A 17528-nucleotide genomic window follows, 5' to 3' on the forward strand; every position below is an offset into this window, starting at 1 on the left:
ATTCAAAACGAGTAGGCCATTGCATGCTGGCGTCTGGGTCAAAATGTAGCAAATTCTAAACATTAGCTACAAATAATAGATCACGGAGTTTAGATCGCAACACAAGCAATCGTCATCAGGTTGGACAAGCACAGCAGCAAGAAGAAACTGCTGGAGTAGGCGCCTACTACTTCAGCGTCTTCTTCTTGCTGTGGTTGTCCCACCTGATGACGATTGCTTGTGTTGTGATCTAAACGCCGCGGTCTGTTATGTTTCTACTACGTGGTGACTTTACTGAAATAACTCGAGAGTGTGGATTCCTGCAGTCACGAAAGCTTCGAATCAAGATTACCTACAAACTACACAACTGAGATGACGCATCAATCATCGACCCCCTACTGACAGGCTCTTGTCCACATGCAGGCCGGTCTAGGGCCACCACCCTGTGCCACACAGGGGCAGCTGCTACTTGGGGATGCTCTTCGAGTGTTTCAGACGAGGTACGACACGAAACTCCGAGTTGCTGAGGCGGTTAAGCAAGCACCGTGTAAATGCAATTATTATTATAACATAGTGAATGCTTGGGGGCTTGTCTCTCGCTCCTGGTGAGAGATTGACCCAACCCACAGGTCCACAAAGACTGGCCGCCCTTACTCTGCAGGTTGAATCTAGGAATTGAGTGTTCAACTTCACATTCTTGTCATTAAAGGCCTGTGACAAAGGTGCATCTATTGGAGCGACATCGTCTCTGGCTTACACATCTACCGGGTCTCCACTTGACTTTGTATTGTCTAGGAGGAAGTCCACCCACACCTCCACTTCCTCAAACTGCTGGGAGTCGCCTCGCTCTGCCTCAGTCAGAATTCTCCTCCTGCTTCACGTTGCCTCCATCGATGTGAAGGTCCCATTTTGGAGCTTAATTTTCATCTTCACATTTTACCGTCACTTCTTTGCTCTTCACCATCACCTCTTCACATTTCACCTCGGTTCCTTTACAGTGTCAAAGCTGGGATTTTCCTCCGGTTCTTGTTTCATGAGGGATGGGCTCATTGTGGAACTTTGACTTTCACAAGCTGATTTCAGACTCCTCTCCTTGCAGATCTTCTGATGCTTCTGTGTTCTCTGGTGTACTTAAAGATTTGATGAATCTGGAAACGCCTTCCAGCAGAGTGCACCGGAAGGGTTTCTCTCCTGTGTGTGTCCTCTGGTGTTTTTTTAGAAAAGATGACTGTGAAAAGGCCTTCCCACACAGACTGCACTTGAAGGGTTTCTCTCGCATGTGTGTTCTATGGTGTCTTTGACGATTTGATGAACGTGCAAACGCCATCCCGCATAGAGTGCACCTGAAGGGTTTCTCTCCCGTGTGTGTTCTCTGGTGTACTTTAAGATGTGGCAACTGTGCAAACATCATCCCGCACAGAGTGCACCTGAAGGCTTTCTCTCCCGTGTGTATTCTCTCGTGTCTTTGAAGATGTGACACACGTACAAACGCCATCCCGCACAGAATGCACCTGAAGGGTTTCTCTCCTGTGTGTGTTCTCTGGTGTACTTTAAGATGTGGTGACTGTGCAAACGCCTTCCCGCACAGAGTGCACCTGAAGGGTTTCTCTCCTGTGTGTGTTCTCTGGTGTTTTACAAGAACAGATGACTGTGAAAATGCCTTCCCACACACACTGCACTTGAAGGGTTTCTCTCCTGTGTGTGTTCTCTGGTGGATCTGAACAACTGATGAATATGCAAACGCCTTCCCGCACAAGGTGCACCTGAAGGGTTTCACTCCTGTGTGTGTTCTCTGGTGGGTCTGAAGAACTGATGGCCAGGCAAATGCCTTCCCACACACAGTGCACTTGAAGGGTTTCTCTGCTGTGTGTGTTCTCTGGTGGGTCTGAAGAACTGATGGCCATGCAAATGCCTTCCCACACACAGTGCACTTGAAGGGTTTCACTCCTGTGTGTGTTCTCTGGTGGGCCTGAAGAACTGATGGCCATGCAAATGCCTTCCCACACACAGTGCACTTGAAGGGTTTCTCTCCCGTGCGTGTTCTCTGGTGTTTTTTTCAGAGCAGATGAATTTGCAAACGCCTTCCCACACACAGTGCACTTGAAGGGTTTCTCTCCCGTGTGTGTTCTCTGGTGTCTTTTAAGATTATATGACTGTGAAAATGCCTCCCCACACACACTGCACTTGAAGGGTTTCTCTCCCGTGTGTGTTCGCTGGTGTCTTTTATGAGCAAATGACTGTGAAAATGCCTCCCCACACACACTGCACTTGAAGGGTTTCTCTCCCGTGTGTGTTCTCTGGTGTATTTTAAGAGCAGATGACGGTGAAAATGCCTTGTCACACACACTGCACTTGAAGGGTTTCTCTCCAGTGCGAGTTCTCTGGTGCTGTGTCAAATTTCCAGTCCGATCCGTGCTGTATGCACGCTGGTCGCATTGTTGACTTGTCGTACAGAGCTGTGCTGAGTGCCTTTGCTCCATCAGACCAGCGTCAGCTGCAGACAGAAAATAAGAATATACACACCATCTACACGTCAGTATCGAGGCACAGAGGAATGCATATATACACAGTAACACGTGACTTATACGTCTATACTTATTCATATATTCATGATGCAGTGAAAAAGTTTCCCAAATTCCTCGCACGGGCTGTGATGGCACACAATGAGAGGGCAATGTCATAAACATGCCTGGAAGCCCTCGCATCTTCAAAATGAATGTTCACCCAAAACTCTAAGTACACAATTTCGGCTGTCTGGCTACAAAAGGAATATTTATAAGAGCTAAATTCAGCTGACATAGCAAAGGGTGTTGAAAACAATACTATTTGTGTTATGCAGAAATGCATAAATTAATGTTCAATCGCAACTTAGAGGTGTGAATCCAGGCTCAGATGTCCTTGAATGCTGGGGATGAACAGTTCCGACTTCAGCTGAATGTGTGTGCTGTGTTCACCTCCTGTTTCCATTCTTACAATGAGTTCCAGAGGAAAACAAAAATAAACTATTGTTTTGATATAACCTCCGTGTGCAATAGAGTTAATAGACTTTACTGCAAACACAAACTTTACACTGTCACACACTGGCGCTGGCGTGTCCAGAATCATGCCTGGCCACCTTCATCTGCTCGGCATTAATGCTTCCTCACTCCACCAAGTAATTAATCGAGGATCAATGAACATAGCCGAGGCTAACTGGAGTTTGCGTGTCTCTTTCCGTGGTGAGATGTTAACTACCTCACCTGGTATACAGGAAGTCATGGGTTCGATCCCGACCCTGACGCTTGCTGTATATTTGGAGTTTGCGCGTCTTTGACCGATAGACATTGACACACGTATTCTTGTTTCTTTCAGTAATGTTACGTAGACAGAAAATAACAATAACAGATAATACAATTAAATTAAATAAAGACTACTTGTGTTGTGATCAAAACGTGGGTTTTTTTTTGCTTTATTTACTATTTTTTTATTTTTATTGTTATTTTTTATTTTCTATCTACGTGACTTTACCGAAAGAACCAAGAATATTAATTCCTGCAGTCACCAAAGTTTTAAGTCAAAACATTCACACACGTTGACAAAGCCTCACCTTGTGTTGTTGTGGGCAGGTCGCTTCTGATAACGAGAGCGGTATAGCAGCTCAAGCGGGCTTGGCCTGCTAACAAAAGAAAATAAAAACTGCGTGAATATTTACAATAAAACAAAGTTACAAAGTGACGAGCCGGGTGAAGACAAATTAAACTTAAGCGAGATAATTAAAGTAAATGCAATCAGGTGAGGGCAGGAGGCAAGGCCCCGCGTGGCTAGGCCCCGCGTTGTAAAGTTGCAACCTGGACATCGATTCCCATGCTCGCTGCTACTCAACTGACATCCCTACGAGAGAGAGCGAGGCTCTACCTTGGTAAACAACAACCACCAAAACCACCACCACAACAACCACAATGAGAATTTCTCACCTCGGATTTCAGTGCAGGAAGCGATAGCTTCCTGTTTAGATCGTGACGTCACACGGTAGCAGGTGACGTGACGTCACGTCCGGAGAACGAGATACGTTCCTCCCACAATGAGCGGCTCCGTAACTAAATTAGAGAATGAATAAATTATGTTAATGTTTCTCGTCCCATGTGTCGTGGGCAATGAACTCGTCGCAATAAACTCGCGAGGGCTTTAACGAGTACATTATGTTAATGAGCCGCCAGTGACTGGGCGTAGCTTTGCCCAAATAAGGATTGGCACTGGAACGCAATCGGCAGTGACCCAAGCGCAAAGTGACGTCACGCTCAAGAGCACAGTGGAATACTTTGGTGACATGACGTCACTAGCAAGGTACACCTCCCCCTGGCGTTTCACGCCGATGAAGTAATGCTGAGTGGTGACGTCACAGAGCGGGATTGGAGTTTAAGTTGATTTAGATTCATTTTCCATTGCTCCCTCCCTTGGGTGTGTGGGCTCAGCTACAACAACGTGGACATTATTGTGTATACACTGTGTGTGTGTACACTGTGTGTGTGTGTACACTGTGTGTGTATACACTGTGTGTATACACTGTGTGTGTGTACACTGTGTGTGTGTACACTGTGTGTGTACACTGTGTGTGTGTACACTGTGTGTGTGTACACAGTGTGTGTACACTGTGTGTGTACACTGTGTGTGTACACTGTGTGTACACGTACACACTGTGTGTGTGTACACTGTGTGTGTGTGTACACTGTGTGTGTACACAATGTGTGTGTATACACTGTGTGTGTACACTGTGTGTGTGTACACTGTGTGTATACACTGTGTGTGTATACACTGTGTGTGTATACACTGTGTGTACATTGTGTGTGTATACTGTGTGTGTACACAATGTGTCTGTGTGTACACTGTGTGTGTACGCAATGTGTCTGTGTGTACACTGTGTGTGTACGCAATGTGTCTGTGTGTACACTGTGTGTGTGTACACTGTGTGTGTGTACACTGTGTGTGTGTGTACACAATGTGTGTGTGTACACAATGTGTGTGTATACTGTGTGTGTGTACACAATGCGTGTGTGTGTACACTGTGTGTGTACACTGTGTACACTGTGTGTGTTTACACTGTGTGTGTACACTCTGTGTGTTTACACTGTGTGTGTGTGTTCACTGTGTCTGTGTACACTGTGTGTGTTTATACTGTGTGTTTACACTGTGTGTGTACACTCTATGTGTGTGTACACTGTGTCTGTGTACACTGTATGTGTGTGTACACTGTCTGTGTACAGTGTGTGCACACTGTGTGTACAGTGTGTGTGTGTACACTGTGTGTGTGTACACTGTGTCTGTGTACACTGTGTGTGTTTACACTATGTGTGTGTGTACACTGTGTGTGTGTGTACACTGTGTGTGTGTACACTGTGTGTATGTGTGTACAGTGTGTGTACACTGTGTGTGTACACTCTGTGTGTGTACAATCTGTGTGTGTGTACACTGTGTGTGTGTTTACACTGTGTGTGTGTACAATGTGTGTGTGTGTACACTGTGTGTGTTTACACTGTGTCTGTGTATACACACAGACACAACCTCTACCGTCAGCAGTGGATGGGTGTAGCGAGGTGCAATGCCCCCCCCCATCTCTGTGGTTAAAACACACAAACACCACTAGCCTATAATAATGTGACCAAAAAGGACAAAGAGTATGTTTGACCTGTCAACTGATGTAAATTCCACATTTATATGGCGTAGCCCAGTCTCTCCATTGGATGACTCCTGTTAACCTCACACAGAGTAGTACTCAATTTATTGAGCTCTGATGCCCAAACTGTATTTTGAAATTGCAACCTTTAAAACTGCGAGACAAACGTTTTAACCACATCACTTTCCAGCCAGATATCTCTGCCCAAGTTGGAGCACTCTACCAATGAATCCAGTCATCTGAAATGAACGTTATTGTAACATGCATTCGGAATTCCTTTGGTCGCCAAAATGAGCCTCCGCACCTTGGCATGGATAGCGAGTCCTGCACTCACGTCAGAAGCAATAACGTCCAGCTATTTTATTTCAGCATGGCAGATTTTAAGCCACGTTGACTTGGGATAAACCTCCCCACGTACTTGGTCCGATTGAAACTGTAAAAATAAAATTGTACCCTTAGGGGTTAGCCTGAATTGAACCCATGAGATCGGATCCAAGCGTAATACATCAAAGCAGCACTCCCATCTCACTGGGTTTGTACGAAATATCTGTGCTATACACCATACTACTTTACAGTAATATACTACTATACTTTAGCTGGAATGTAGCATGTTTATGGTAGAGTGGATTATTTGTAAATTTTGATTGAAAATCCGAAGTGTCTTCAGTTATAAGACTCCGTCATTCTTCAAGCTGCATACCAATGTTGAACAAACATTTACATTGCTAAAGGACATTTGCAGATGATACATTGTTAATGTTTGAGACAGAGGGACATGCCAATGCACGTGAATGTTTTTCAATAAAACATATCAAAACTATACAGTTGCAATGATATTAAAATTAAATCCAAGCAACATTACCATTTTCCCTGCTCCTTGAGTTTGTGCTCAATACTTTAACGTGTACAGGGCCATGGCGGTGTGGGGGCCGACGTCCACCCCACCGCCCTCGCTGGGCAGGTGGGGCGCGACGTCCGCCCCTTCCGCCGCCTCCTCCACCGCGTCGGTCGGCTCCCGCCGGGCCCCCGCCGACCAAGCGATCGGGGCCCCCCGCGCCAGCGCCCTCTCCGAGGGACAGATTCGTGCTGCTGGCTCACGGCCGCACGGAGTAAACCCACGCACCCCCGCGCGCACCGCGGCTATCGCTAACGCAGCGGACAGCGGCACGCTAGCGCCTACACCAGCGAGCGATTACCTCCAGGAGCATCCGCGCGCACCGCAGCCGTCGTTAACACGGGGCCCGAACGGTCTCGAACCTGCGGGCGATTATCTCAACGCGCGTCCGTGCACGCCGCGCGCCCACTACGGCTGACGCTGACGCAGCACGCGGCGGCCCACTCGCGTCCACGCCGACGGGCGATGATCTCAACGCGCGAGCTCCGGCCGCGGCTCCGCCCTCGCTCTCGCCACGCATCCGCCCACGGAGCCGCTCCGCACGGGAATAACACGCGCACCACACCGATGCTCTCTGCTAACTTTTATTCGTGGCGCAAACCCCGCACTGCCCGGAGGGAATATTCTACGAGCGGAGCTTAGGCCTACCGCTACCCAAGTCCGCAAATGCTCGCACGCCCCATCACGCACCTCGCGGCCGTGCTCACGGCGTCGCGCGGACGCCGTGAGAGTCAGAGGGACGAAGACGAAAGGGAACTTTGCCTATCGCCGCCTCGTAGCGGCGCTTGCCGGCGTCGCATGGATTCCGCGAGCGACTCGAGAAGGCGGGGAGCATCGCGTGCGACTCGTCGCCGCCGACCCGGCGAAACTTCGCGCGCCCAAACAATTTGAAGCCAACTCAGGGGCGCCGTAATGTGACTCGCTCTGCGAGGGTCGGCCATTCTCCTGGCGCCGGGAAACCGCGGGACTTTCATCCCAGAGACCCTTCGGATGAAAACCCGTCGTGCCGGGCAATCCCCCGCCAGGACGCTACGTGCGCGCGCTGCAGGTGCGTGCTCAGTGTGGGGGGGCACGGGGGAGTCGAGGCGATGGCAGAGTTGCTCCGAGACCGTGGCACCACAGCGGATCGGGAATTGCGTTGAAATCCGGCTCACGCAAAAGCACAAAAGGGGCGACCCAACGGGGCCCCGAAATCAAATCGATTCGTCGAGTCGACAAATGTGCACATCGCCCCGGGGATGGCAACTGACAGTCGAGTACGGAAAATCGTGATGTGCACCGATTCTGTTTATATGCGACACAACTTCACGCCACATGGTCCCACGGGGAAAGACGGTGGCATAAGTAAATACAAAAACGAACCAGTAAACCATTGGTGATTGATCAAAGCTATGAAGGCGATGATCCAGGAAAATTATATTATGATGCTGTGGTAAAAGGTAATAAGTTACTCTAAAGTGCATGGCCATGGAAACGTTGGTAATGATTAGGAAAAAGTCTGAAATATGTTGACGTGTAAATCAGCAAATCAAGTTAAATCCACAGAGGAGGGAAAGAAGGATCCCAAGCATGCGACACTCAGAACCAAAAGTGGCAGAGACTCGGCCGAGAGAGTGGAGAGAGAGAGAGGAAGAGACTTTTCAGGACTTTATTTCCACTACAAAAGTAACAAAAAAACATTACAGCAAAAAAACACCAAAATTGAAAATCAATAAAACATAAAACTCTCAACAGCGGTATGTGCATGAAATACAAATGGCACCGGGATAGAGGCTGTGGAAACGAGGTGGTGCACGGACATCTCCATGTGCAGCAAAGTTGTTCAGGGGTTTTTCAATTTTATAAAGAATCAAATGTTTTGACATCAGAATGCGATGTGAACAATATATATTTTTCTCCACTACATTTTCAAAACGAAATGGCGTTGACATGTCAAACACCTGAATTCGTTTTTTCAAGGATTCTGTTGTCGTAGCTACGTATGCAGTCTGCAAGTTTTTTATGTGGGCACGTGCAAATATTGTCTGGGTACATGAAAATATTCCTTTGAAAATGTGTCCTAGACTATATATATTTGTAAGTTAATAAAAGTAGAATTGAAACATTAGCACAATGTAGATTTGTATATTGTAGGGTAGAAATATATTTATCATAGCGATGATCTAACTTTGGTTTAATACAATTTATATTTTTACTTAGAATACTTTAGCCATGCAATAGACTAAATATAATGCTCGTGTTTTTAAAGAAAATAATATATTTACCAGGATTAAAGTTGTGCGAAATATGTTATAAAATCTGAGGCTTGGAGAATTGCATGCTGGGAATTAAATTGAGACAGAAAGGGGTTAATGCATGCCTTGTAGAGCAGGCGCACGTTACAGAGATTATTGACAAAACAGAATGCCATGTGAACAATATATATTTTTCTCCGCTACATTTTCAAAACGAAATGGCGTCGACATGTCAAACACCTGAATTAGTTTTTTTTCTTCAAGGATTCTGTTGTCGGTTTTCATTAAAGTGCAATGACAGGGTGACACCTGCTGACATCACAGGGTGACACCTGCTGACATCACAGGGTGACACCTGCTGACATCACAGGGTGACACCTGCTGACATGACAGGGTGACACCTGCTGACATCACAGGGTGACACCTGCTGACATGACAGGGTGACACCTGCTGACATGACAGGGTAACACCTGCTGACATCACAGGGTAACACCTGCTGACATGACAGGGTGACACCTGCTGACATGACAGGGTGACACCTGCTGACATCACAGGGTGACACCTGCTAACATCACAGGGTGACACCTGCTGACAGGGTGACACCTGCTGACATGACAGGGTGACACCTGCTGACATGACAGGGTGACACCTGCTGACATGACAGGGTGACACCTGCTGACATCACAGGGTGACACCTGCTGACATCACAGGGTGACACCTGCTGACAGGGTGACACCTGCTGACATGACAGGGTGACACCTGCTGACATGACAGGGTAACACCTGCTGACATCACAGGGTGACACCTGCTAACATCACAGGGTGACACCTGCTGACAGGGTGACATCTGCTGACATGACAGGGTGACACCTGCTGACATGACAGGGTGACACCTGCTGACATGACAGGGTGACACCTGCTGACATGACAGGGTGACACCTGCTGACATGACAGGGTGACACCTGCTGACATGACAGGGTAACACCCGCTGGCCTGGCAAGGGCTTCACGGGTACGGCCACAGAGGTAACAACCAATCAGGGAAGGAGGCGCATCTGGGGCAAAGGCAACAGGTGGGGCTAGCCGAGTTACTCCGGTCACCTGCTCGAAAGGTTCCACGAGAGGGCGTGGCCGGAGGCGGGGCCTAGCCACGCCTCCGTCCACGCCCTCTCGTGTAACCTGCTCCAAGGTTCCACGAGAGGGCGTGGCCGGAGGCGGGGCCTAGCCACGCCTGGGGGGATATAAGGGGGAGCGGACCCGGAGCTCGGGGCTCGTGCGTGGGGTCCCGGGTCCTGGCGTGTCGCCGTTCGCCGGCTTCTCTCTCCGTCGTCGTCACGCCGCCAGCCGGAATCGTGGCCAAGAAGGGCCGGCATAGTCACGAGACGTTAACGTGGAAAGTCATTTGGTGAGACGTGCGTAGCGAGCGAGGTAGCGGCGCGTGGTCCGGTGAGAAGGAGCGACGAGTCAAATGAGAGAGGCGCAACGTGAAGTCAGGGGTGGTCCCCCCCCCCCCACCGAGGGAAAAAGGAAAGGGGGCGGATGGCTGAGTGGAGAGCGTGCGGGAACGTGAACGTGGAGAGCGAGTGGCCGGGCAATTTGCAGTTTGACGGCAAACGCCGCAATGGACGTGAGGTTCAGAGTGAACGCTAAGTGAGGGCTCGTGGGTAGAACATCGTCAGTGGTGTGACGAACGCCGCTGCAATAGACACATGCGCTACGGGTACATGTCGCTTTTGGTGCAGGTACAGCACGTGGCGACCACCTGCCGGGTCACGGAGAAGGAGCCGGGTTACGTCGAGAGGCCCTGGAAGAGGCAGCTGGGAGGCGGTGTCGCGGCAGGGGCTGGGCACATTCTCAGAGGATTCGCCTTGGTGAGGATGTTGTAGGCGTGCTGACACGCCACCTCCCGTGCTCCCTCCTCGCTGGAGCTCAGAAATGCGGGGAAGATGCTGGCGCCTTCTCCCATCCCGGGAATCGACACCTTATAGAGGGGGCCCGCGGGCATCCCGGGCCCCGAGTGAGCGTGCAGCTCGAAGATCGGGTAGCTGATGCCGGTGGTCCGGCACAGCATCCGCAGCCGCCCCGCCCACGACAGCATGGCCACCTCCGGCAGCGCCTCGAGAGCCACGGGCATGGGCCGCAGGTGGCGAGGTACCCACCACAGGCACGTGCGTGCCCCCCAGCCCTCAAACAGGCTGTGTGCGGCTTTGCCGGTGGCCGTGCACTCCGGCTCCGGCAGGTCTGGCACCGCTGCCTCCATCTCCTCCTCGTCTTCCGTTGCCGCGGCCGCAGCCGCAGCCACTGTGTGCCACTCCGGGATGGCCCAGTCCACCTTGATGGTCCGGCCCCATAGCTGGAAGTTGATTCGAAGGAGCTTCTTCCGGGCCATGGCGGCCGCGTGATGGCTCCCGTACTCGATGAACGCGTAGCCTCGGTTGAGGGTTTTGTCCCAGCGACAGACGCTCATCTTGACGTCCACCACGCCCTCCGTGGCACCGCTCATCGCCATCATCACCTCCGCTCGCTTCTTGTCTTTTGGCAGCCCCCCAATGAAGAGGCGGCGATTGTCCACGCTGATGCAGACTCCAATGCGGCGTCCGGGACGGATCTCTAATTTGTTGAGTTTCTTGACGGCATCCGTGGCTTGGGCGAGCGTCGCGTAGGTAGCGAACGCATAGCCGCGGGTCTCCCCGCCATGCTCCATCATGAGGCGGAGCTGGTAGAGCTTCCCCACCGTCTCCAGCACGGGCATCAGCTCATCCTCGTAGAGGTCGCGCGGGATCCTCCCCAGAAACACCTCGCAGCCACGGGCGGGAGGGGGCCCCTGCCAATCAGGCGGCGGTCCGAACTTCCTCTGTCTGCTCTCCTGGACGATGTTGTACCCCGTGCGCAACATGCGGTCCAGCAGGACCTTCATACAGGCCATGCCGAGCACCGGTGGTTTGGCTGCTACGGTGATGCTGGGGCGGCAGCTTGGGGCCCGGTGGAGCCCTTGACGCTCCGCGCGGTCGCCTCGTGCCGGCAAAGCCACAGGGGGAATCAACTCCTGAAGAGCCAAATCCCTGGCAGGAACTCGCTCGGCCCACACCTACAGGGGATAGGAAGAGAGAGGGAGAGAGGGAGAGAGTGGAGAGAGAGATGGATGGAGAGAGAGAGAGAGACGCGTTTAAGCAGAGCTACCTATATAAACTCATAATAAAGGTTTTTGGGTTAGATCGCGTTATTTATAAATGTGTCGTAACCCCTCCACCACCCGACACGGCCAATCAGCAAAAAAAAGTGTCACGTTGACAAAAGACAAATAATTCACATTAAAACCATATTTTTGGTTTAGATATGTGGATGACACTTTGGTTGTCTGGCCACATGGTAAAGATACACTTAATGATTTTCTAAATCATCTCAATGCACAAAACCCGGCCATCCAGTTCAGCATGGAAATGGAGGTGAATAACACATTCCCATTCCTAGATATTTTGCTTGGAAAAGGCCTAAACGGTAAAATAACACACAGCGTTTACAGAAAGCAAACGCACACTGATGCCTATCTGAATGCAGATTCGCATCATCATCCAGCTCAGAAATCCTCTCTTATCAAGACGCTCATACATCGGACTAAAACAGTGTCAGATGGTGAAAGTCTAGTGAGAGAGATCAAACACGTTAAAGACGCACTAAGACAGAATGGCTACAATAATGCTCAAATCAACAGAGCACTGAATGCCAAATCACGATTGCAAAGCAATACTGCTGAAAGCGATCAGATTGTCAGTAACTGACAAATTAACCCATGTTTTGCAAAAGCAAAACATTACAGTAAGATTTGGTACAGTACACAAAATTCAAAAACTAGTATCTTGCACTAAAGACGCATTACCTAAATTATCAACAGAAGGTGTATATCGGATTAATTGTTTATGTGGCAGATGCTATATTGGACAGATGGGACGTAACATCAGCGTAAGACTAAAATAACATCAGAGAAATATTAAATTATCTCAAACACAACTGTCAGCAGTGGCAGAACATGCTTGTCAACAAGGACACTCAATTGATTTTGATAACGTTGAAGTGTTGTGTAAAACTAATTATTACTGGCAAAGACTAATTAGAGAATCCATTGAAATTGAGAGGAATAAAAATAACTTTAATCGCTCTGACAGCTACAGGCTTAGTGCGTCCTGGAAGCGTATTATTAAATAATACACATTACAATTCCTTATAGGGGAAACACATACTAATAAACGGATTACTAACATAGCATGTAATCACTAACACACATTACAACTAATTACTAATCTACAACTCATTACTAATCATAACCATTGACTCATTACTAATCGATTACATAATTACAATACCCATCCGCCTCTAATCACTGCACCTGATATGAGTTAAATGATGACGTCACCCTGCTGCTGCTCTATTTAAGACCGGGAGCAAGTGTAGAGGGCTTTACCATTCTGGCGAATTGCCCGATGATGCCGGATGTATTTACCAGTGAAACGTCACAGTACTACTCAAACTGTAAATGTTGTGGATTCACTCTTCAACACACCGGTGGGCTAAAGTAGTGAACTATTTGTCTTTTGTCAACGTGACACTTTTTTTGCTGATTGGCCGTGTCGGGTGGTAGAGGGTTACGACACATTTATAAATAACGCGATCTAACCCAAAAAACTTTTATTATGAATAATATTGGTCGCGAAAGCCTACGTGTTAAACTATATAAACTCGAAAAATCACAATGAACTTAAAAAGAAACCCAAGAAACTGTCCTGACTTTTGTACCGCCCTGTATAATAATCATTACCCCTCACCCCCTGTACACCCCCCCACCCTCCGCAGTACCCCTCCTCACTCATCCACTCACTCACCGAGTCGCTCACACATTCACCCACCCATTTACTCGCCCACTCACTCAGCCACTCACCCACACACTCACCCAACCACTCATACACTCACTCGTCCAGTCGCTCACATACTCATCTACACACTCACCCACCCACACACTCACCCAGTCGCTCCCTCACTCACACATTCACCCATTCGCTCACACACTCACACATCCACCCACTCACTCACCCAGTTGCTCACCCAGTTGCTCACTCACTCACACAGTCACCCACCCACTCATCCACCCACACACTCACCTAGTCGCTCACCTAGTCGCTCACACACTCACCTCACACACTCACTCACTCACCCACACACTCACTCACCCAGTCGCTCACACACTCACCACCCACTCACCCACTCACTCACCCACACACTCACTCACCCAGTCGCTCACACACTCACCACCCACTCACCCACCCACTCACCCAGTCGCCCACACACTCACCTCACACACTCACTCACCCAGTTGCTCACCCAGTTGCTCACTCACTCACACAGTCACCCAGCTACTCATCCACCTACACACTCACCTAGTCGCTCACCCAGTCGCTCACACACTCACCTCACACACTCACTCACTCACCCACTCACCTACACACTCACTCACCCAGTCGCTCACACACTCACCACCCACTCACCCACCCACTCACCCAGTCGCCCACACACTCACCTCACACACTCACTCACTCACCCACTCACTCACTCACCCACCCACACACTCACTCATCCAGTCGCTCACACACTCACCACCCACTCACCCACCCACTCACCCAGTTGCCCACACGCGCACCCACTCACTCACCTGCTCGCTCACCCAGCCACTCACCCAGCCACTCACTCACAACAATCGCCACTAATTGGCGGTGACGTCACCACGACGCTTGTGCCAGGGTCACGTGGTAAGCGGTAATTAATTGAAGGTGGAGATGGTTTAATTAATTAATGCTAACCACGTGAGCCTGGCACAAGCGTCGTGGTGACGTCACCGCCAATTAGTGGCGGTTGTTGTGAGTGGCTGGGTGAGTGGGCAGGTGGGTGAGTGGGTGGGCGAGTGGGTGGGTGGCTGGGTGTGTGGGCGGGTGAGTGGGTGGGCGAGCGAGTGGGTGAGCGAGCGTGTGGGCATGTGGTTGGGTGGGTGTGTGAGTGGGCGACTGGGTGAGTGGGTGGGTGAGTGGGTGGGCGACTGGATGAGTGGGTGGATGTGTGTCTGGGTGAGTAGGTGGGTGAGTGGGTGGGCGACTGGGTGAGTGGGTGTGTGTGTGGGCGGGTGGTTGGGTGGGTGAGTGGACGACTGGGTGAGTGGGTGGGTGGGTGAGTGAGTGGGTGGTGAGTGTCTGGGTGAGTGGGTGGGTGAGTGAGTGGGCAACTGGGTGAGTGGGTGGATGTGTGAGTGTCTGGGTGAGTGTCTGGGTGAGTGGGTTGGCGACTGGGTGAGTGGGTGGATGTGTGAGTGTCTGGGTGAGTGGGTGGGTGAGTGGGTAACCCCTCCACCTTCAATTGAGTAAATGAAGGTGGAGGGGTTACCAGCCCCTCCACCTTCAATTAATTAGCCGCTATGGTGGTCGCAAATGCCCTGAGAGTAGAGGCCGATTGGAATTGGCCCTCCACCCCACAGCACTGTCCACGACAACGTTGCCCGTCCGGCACCACGTGGAGGTAGGGAGTTGTTTTTGCCAACAACAACAACAACCGCCATTCGCCACTAAGTGGCGGTGACGCCACCACGACGCTTGTGCCAGGCTAGGTGCACCTTGAAGCCACGTGAAGTGTCGAACGCCCGCTGGCAGGAAGTCACAGGGCAGGCCCAGCAGGTGCCACGGGTCGACTGACTGAGACGGCTGAGATGACTGGCTGATGCACCACCTGTGCCTCCTACTGCACCAAACTCACCCACTCACCCAGTCGCTCACTCACTCACTCACCGACACACTCACCCACACACTCACCCAGACACTCATACACTCACTCGTCCAGTCGCTCACATACTCATCTACACACTCACCCACCCACACACTCACCCAGTCGCTCACTCACTCACACACTCACCTATTCGCTCACACACTCACACACCCACTCAGTCACCCAGTCGCACACACACGCACACACAATCACTCACTCACCCAGTTGCTCACCCGCTCACTCACACAGTCACCCACCCACTCACTCTCCCATTCACACATACACACTCACACACCCACTCACTCACCCAGTTGCTCACTCACTCACACAGTCATCCACCCACTCATCCACCCACACACTCACCCAGTCGCTCACCCAGTCGCTCACACACTCACCTCACACACTCACTCACCCACTCACCTACACACTCACTCACCCAGTCGCTCACACACTCACCACCCACTCACCCACCCACTCACCCAGTCGCCCACTCACTCACTCACCCACCCACACACTCACTCACCCAGTCGCTCACACACTCACCACCCACACACAGTGTACACACACACACAGTGTACACACACAGTGTATACACACACAGTATACACACAGTGTACACACACAGTGTACACACACACACAGTGCACACACACACACAGTGTACACACAGTGTAAACACACACAGTGTACACACACACAGTGTACACACACACATTGTGTACACACACAGTATATACACAGAGTGTGTATGTACATACATAGTGTATATACGTACACACAGTGTACAAACACATTGTGTACACACACATACATTGTGTACACACACACAGTGTACACACACAGTGTACACACACATTGTACACACACACACAGTGTACACACACACAGTGTACACACACAGTGTACACACATACACACAGTGTACACACACAGTGTACACACACACAGTGTATACACACAGTGTACACACACACAGTGTACACACACACAGTGTACACACACAGTGTACACACAGTGTATACACACACAGTGTACACACACACACACAGTGTACACACAGTGCACACACACAGTGTACACACACACTCAGTGTACACACACACATTGTGTATACACACAGTGTACACACACACAGTGTACACACACAGTGTACAAACACACATAGTGTACAAACACACAGTGTACACACAGTGTATATACACAGTGTAAACACACACAGTGTAAACACACAGTGTACACACACACACACACAGTGTACACACACACAGTGTACACACACACAGTGTATACACACAGTGTAAACACACACAGTGTACACACACAGTATATACAGTGTGTATGTACATACATGGTGTATATACGTAAACACAGTGTACACACACACATTGTGTACACACACACAGTGTACACACAGTGTACACACACAGAGTGTACACACACACACAGTGTACACACACTGTGTATACACAATGTACACACACACACAGTGTACACACAGTGTACACACAGTGACACACACACAGTGTATACACACACAGTGTACACACACACTGTATACAGTGTACACACACAGTGACACACACAGTGTATACACACAGTGTACACACACACAGTGTATACACACACAGTGTACACAAACAGTGTACACACACACAGTGTACACATAGACACCTGGGAGCCAGAAATCTTTCTGATGGGTCAAATACTCATTTCACTCATTAAAAAGCAAATCAATTTATAACATTTTTGACATGCGTTTCTCTGGATTTTTGTTCTTATTCTGTCTCTCACTGTTCAAATAAATCTACCATTAAAATTATAGACTGATAATTTCTTTGTCAGTGGGCAAACGTACAAAATCAGCAGGGGATCAAAATATTTTTTTTTATTTTATTGTTTCCATTCTACGTGGTGACTTTACCGAAATAACCAAGAAGATGAATCCCTGCAGTCACGAAAGCTTTAAATAGAAAT

The 17528-nt window shown here is 49.7% G+C and overlaps 1 protein-coding gene across 1 annotated transcript; it reads right to left on the bottom strand.

The window, feature by feature from the left end:
• On the bottom strand, positions 1-7359 carry LOC142913979 (uncharacterized). The gene is made up of 2 exons (XM_076061102.1): positions 7294-7359; positions 1-2023 (listed from the first exon to the last, which is right to left on the bottom strand). The coding sequence occupies exons 1-2, from the start codon at positions 7357-7359 to the stop codon at positions 1046-1048; spliced, it is 1044 nt and encodes a 347-aa protein (XP_075917217.1). The 3' UTR covers positions 1-1045.
• Positions 7360-17528: the final 10169 nt, after the last annotated feature.

This window comes from Petromyzon marinus, unplaced genomic scaffold (assembly GCF_048934315.1).
Source record: "Petromyzon marinus isolate PM22_M1 ecotype Great Lakes invasive population unplaced genomic scaffold, UKy_Petmar_22M1.pri1.0 PM_G_Scaffold_27, whole genome shotgun sequence".
Lineage (NCBI taxonomy): Eukaryota > Metazoa > Chordata > Hyperoartia > Petromyzontiformes > Petromyzontidae > Petromyzon > Petromyzon marinus.

Excerpts from the sequence above, each read along its gene's own strand:
- LOC142913979 (XM_076061102.1), bottom strand. The coding sequence starts at position 7,359 with ATGCTCCCCGCCTTCTCGAGTCGCTCGCGGAATCCATGCGACGCCGGC. Across the intron at positions 2,024-7,293 it reads GCAAGCGCCGCTACGAGGCG|AGAACACGCACGGGAGAGAA; the intron begins GCGATAGGCAAA and ends AAAAAACACCAG.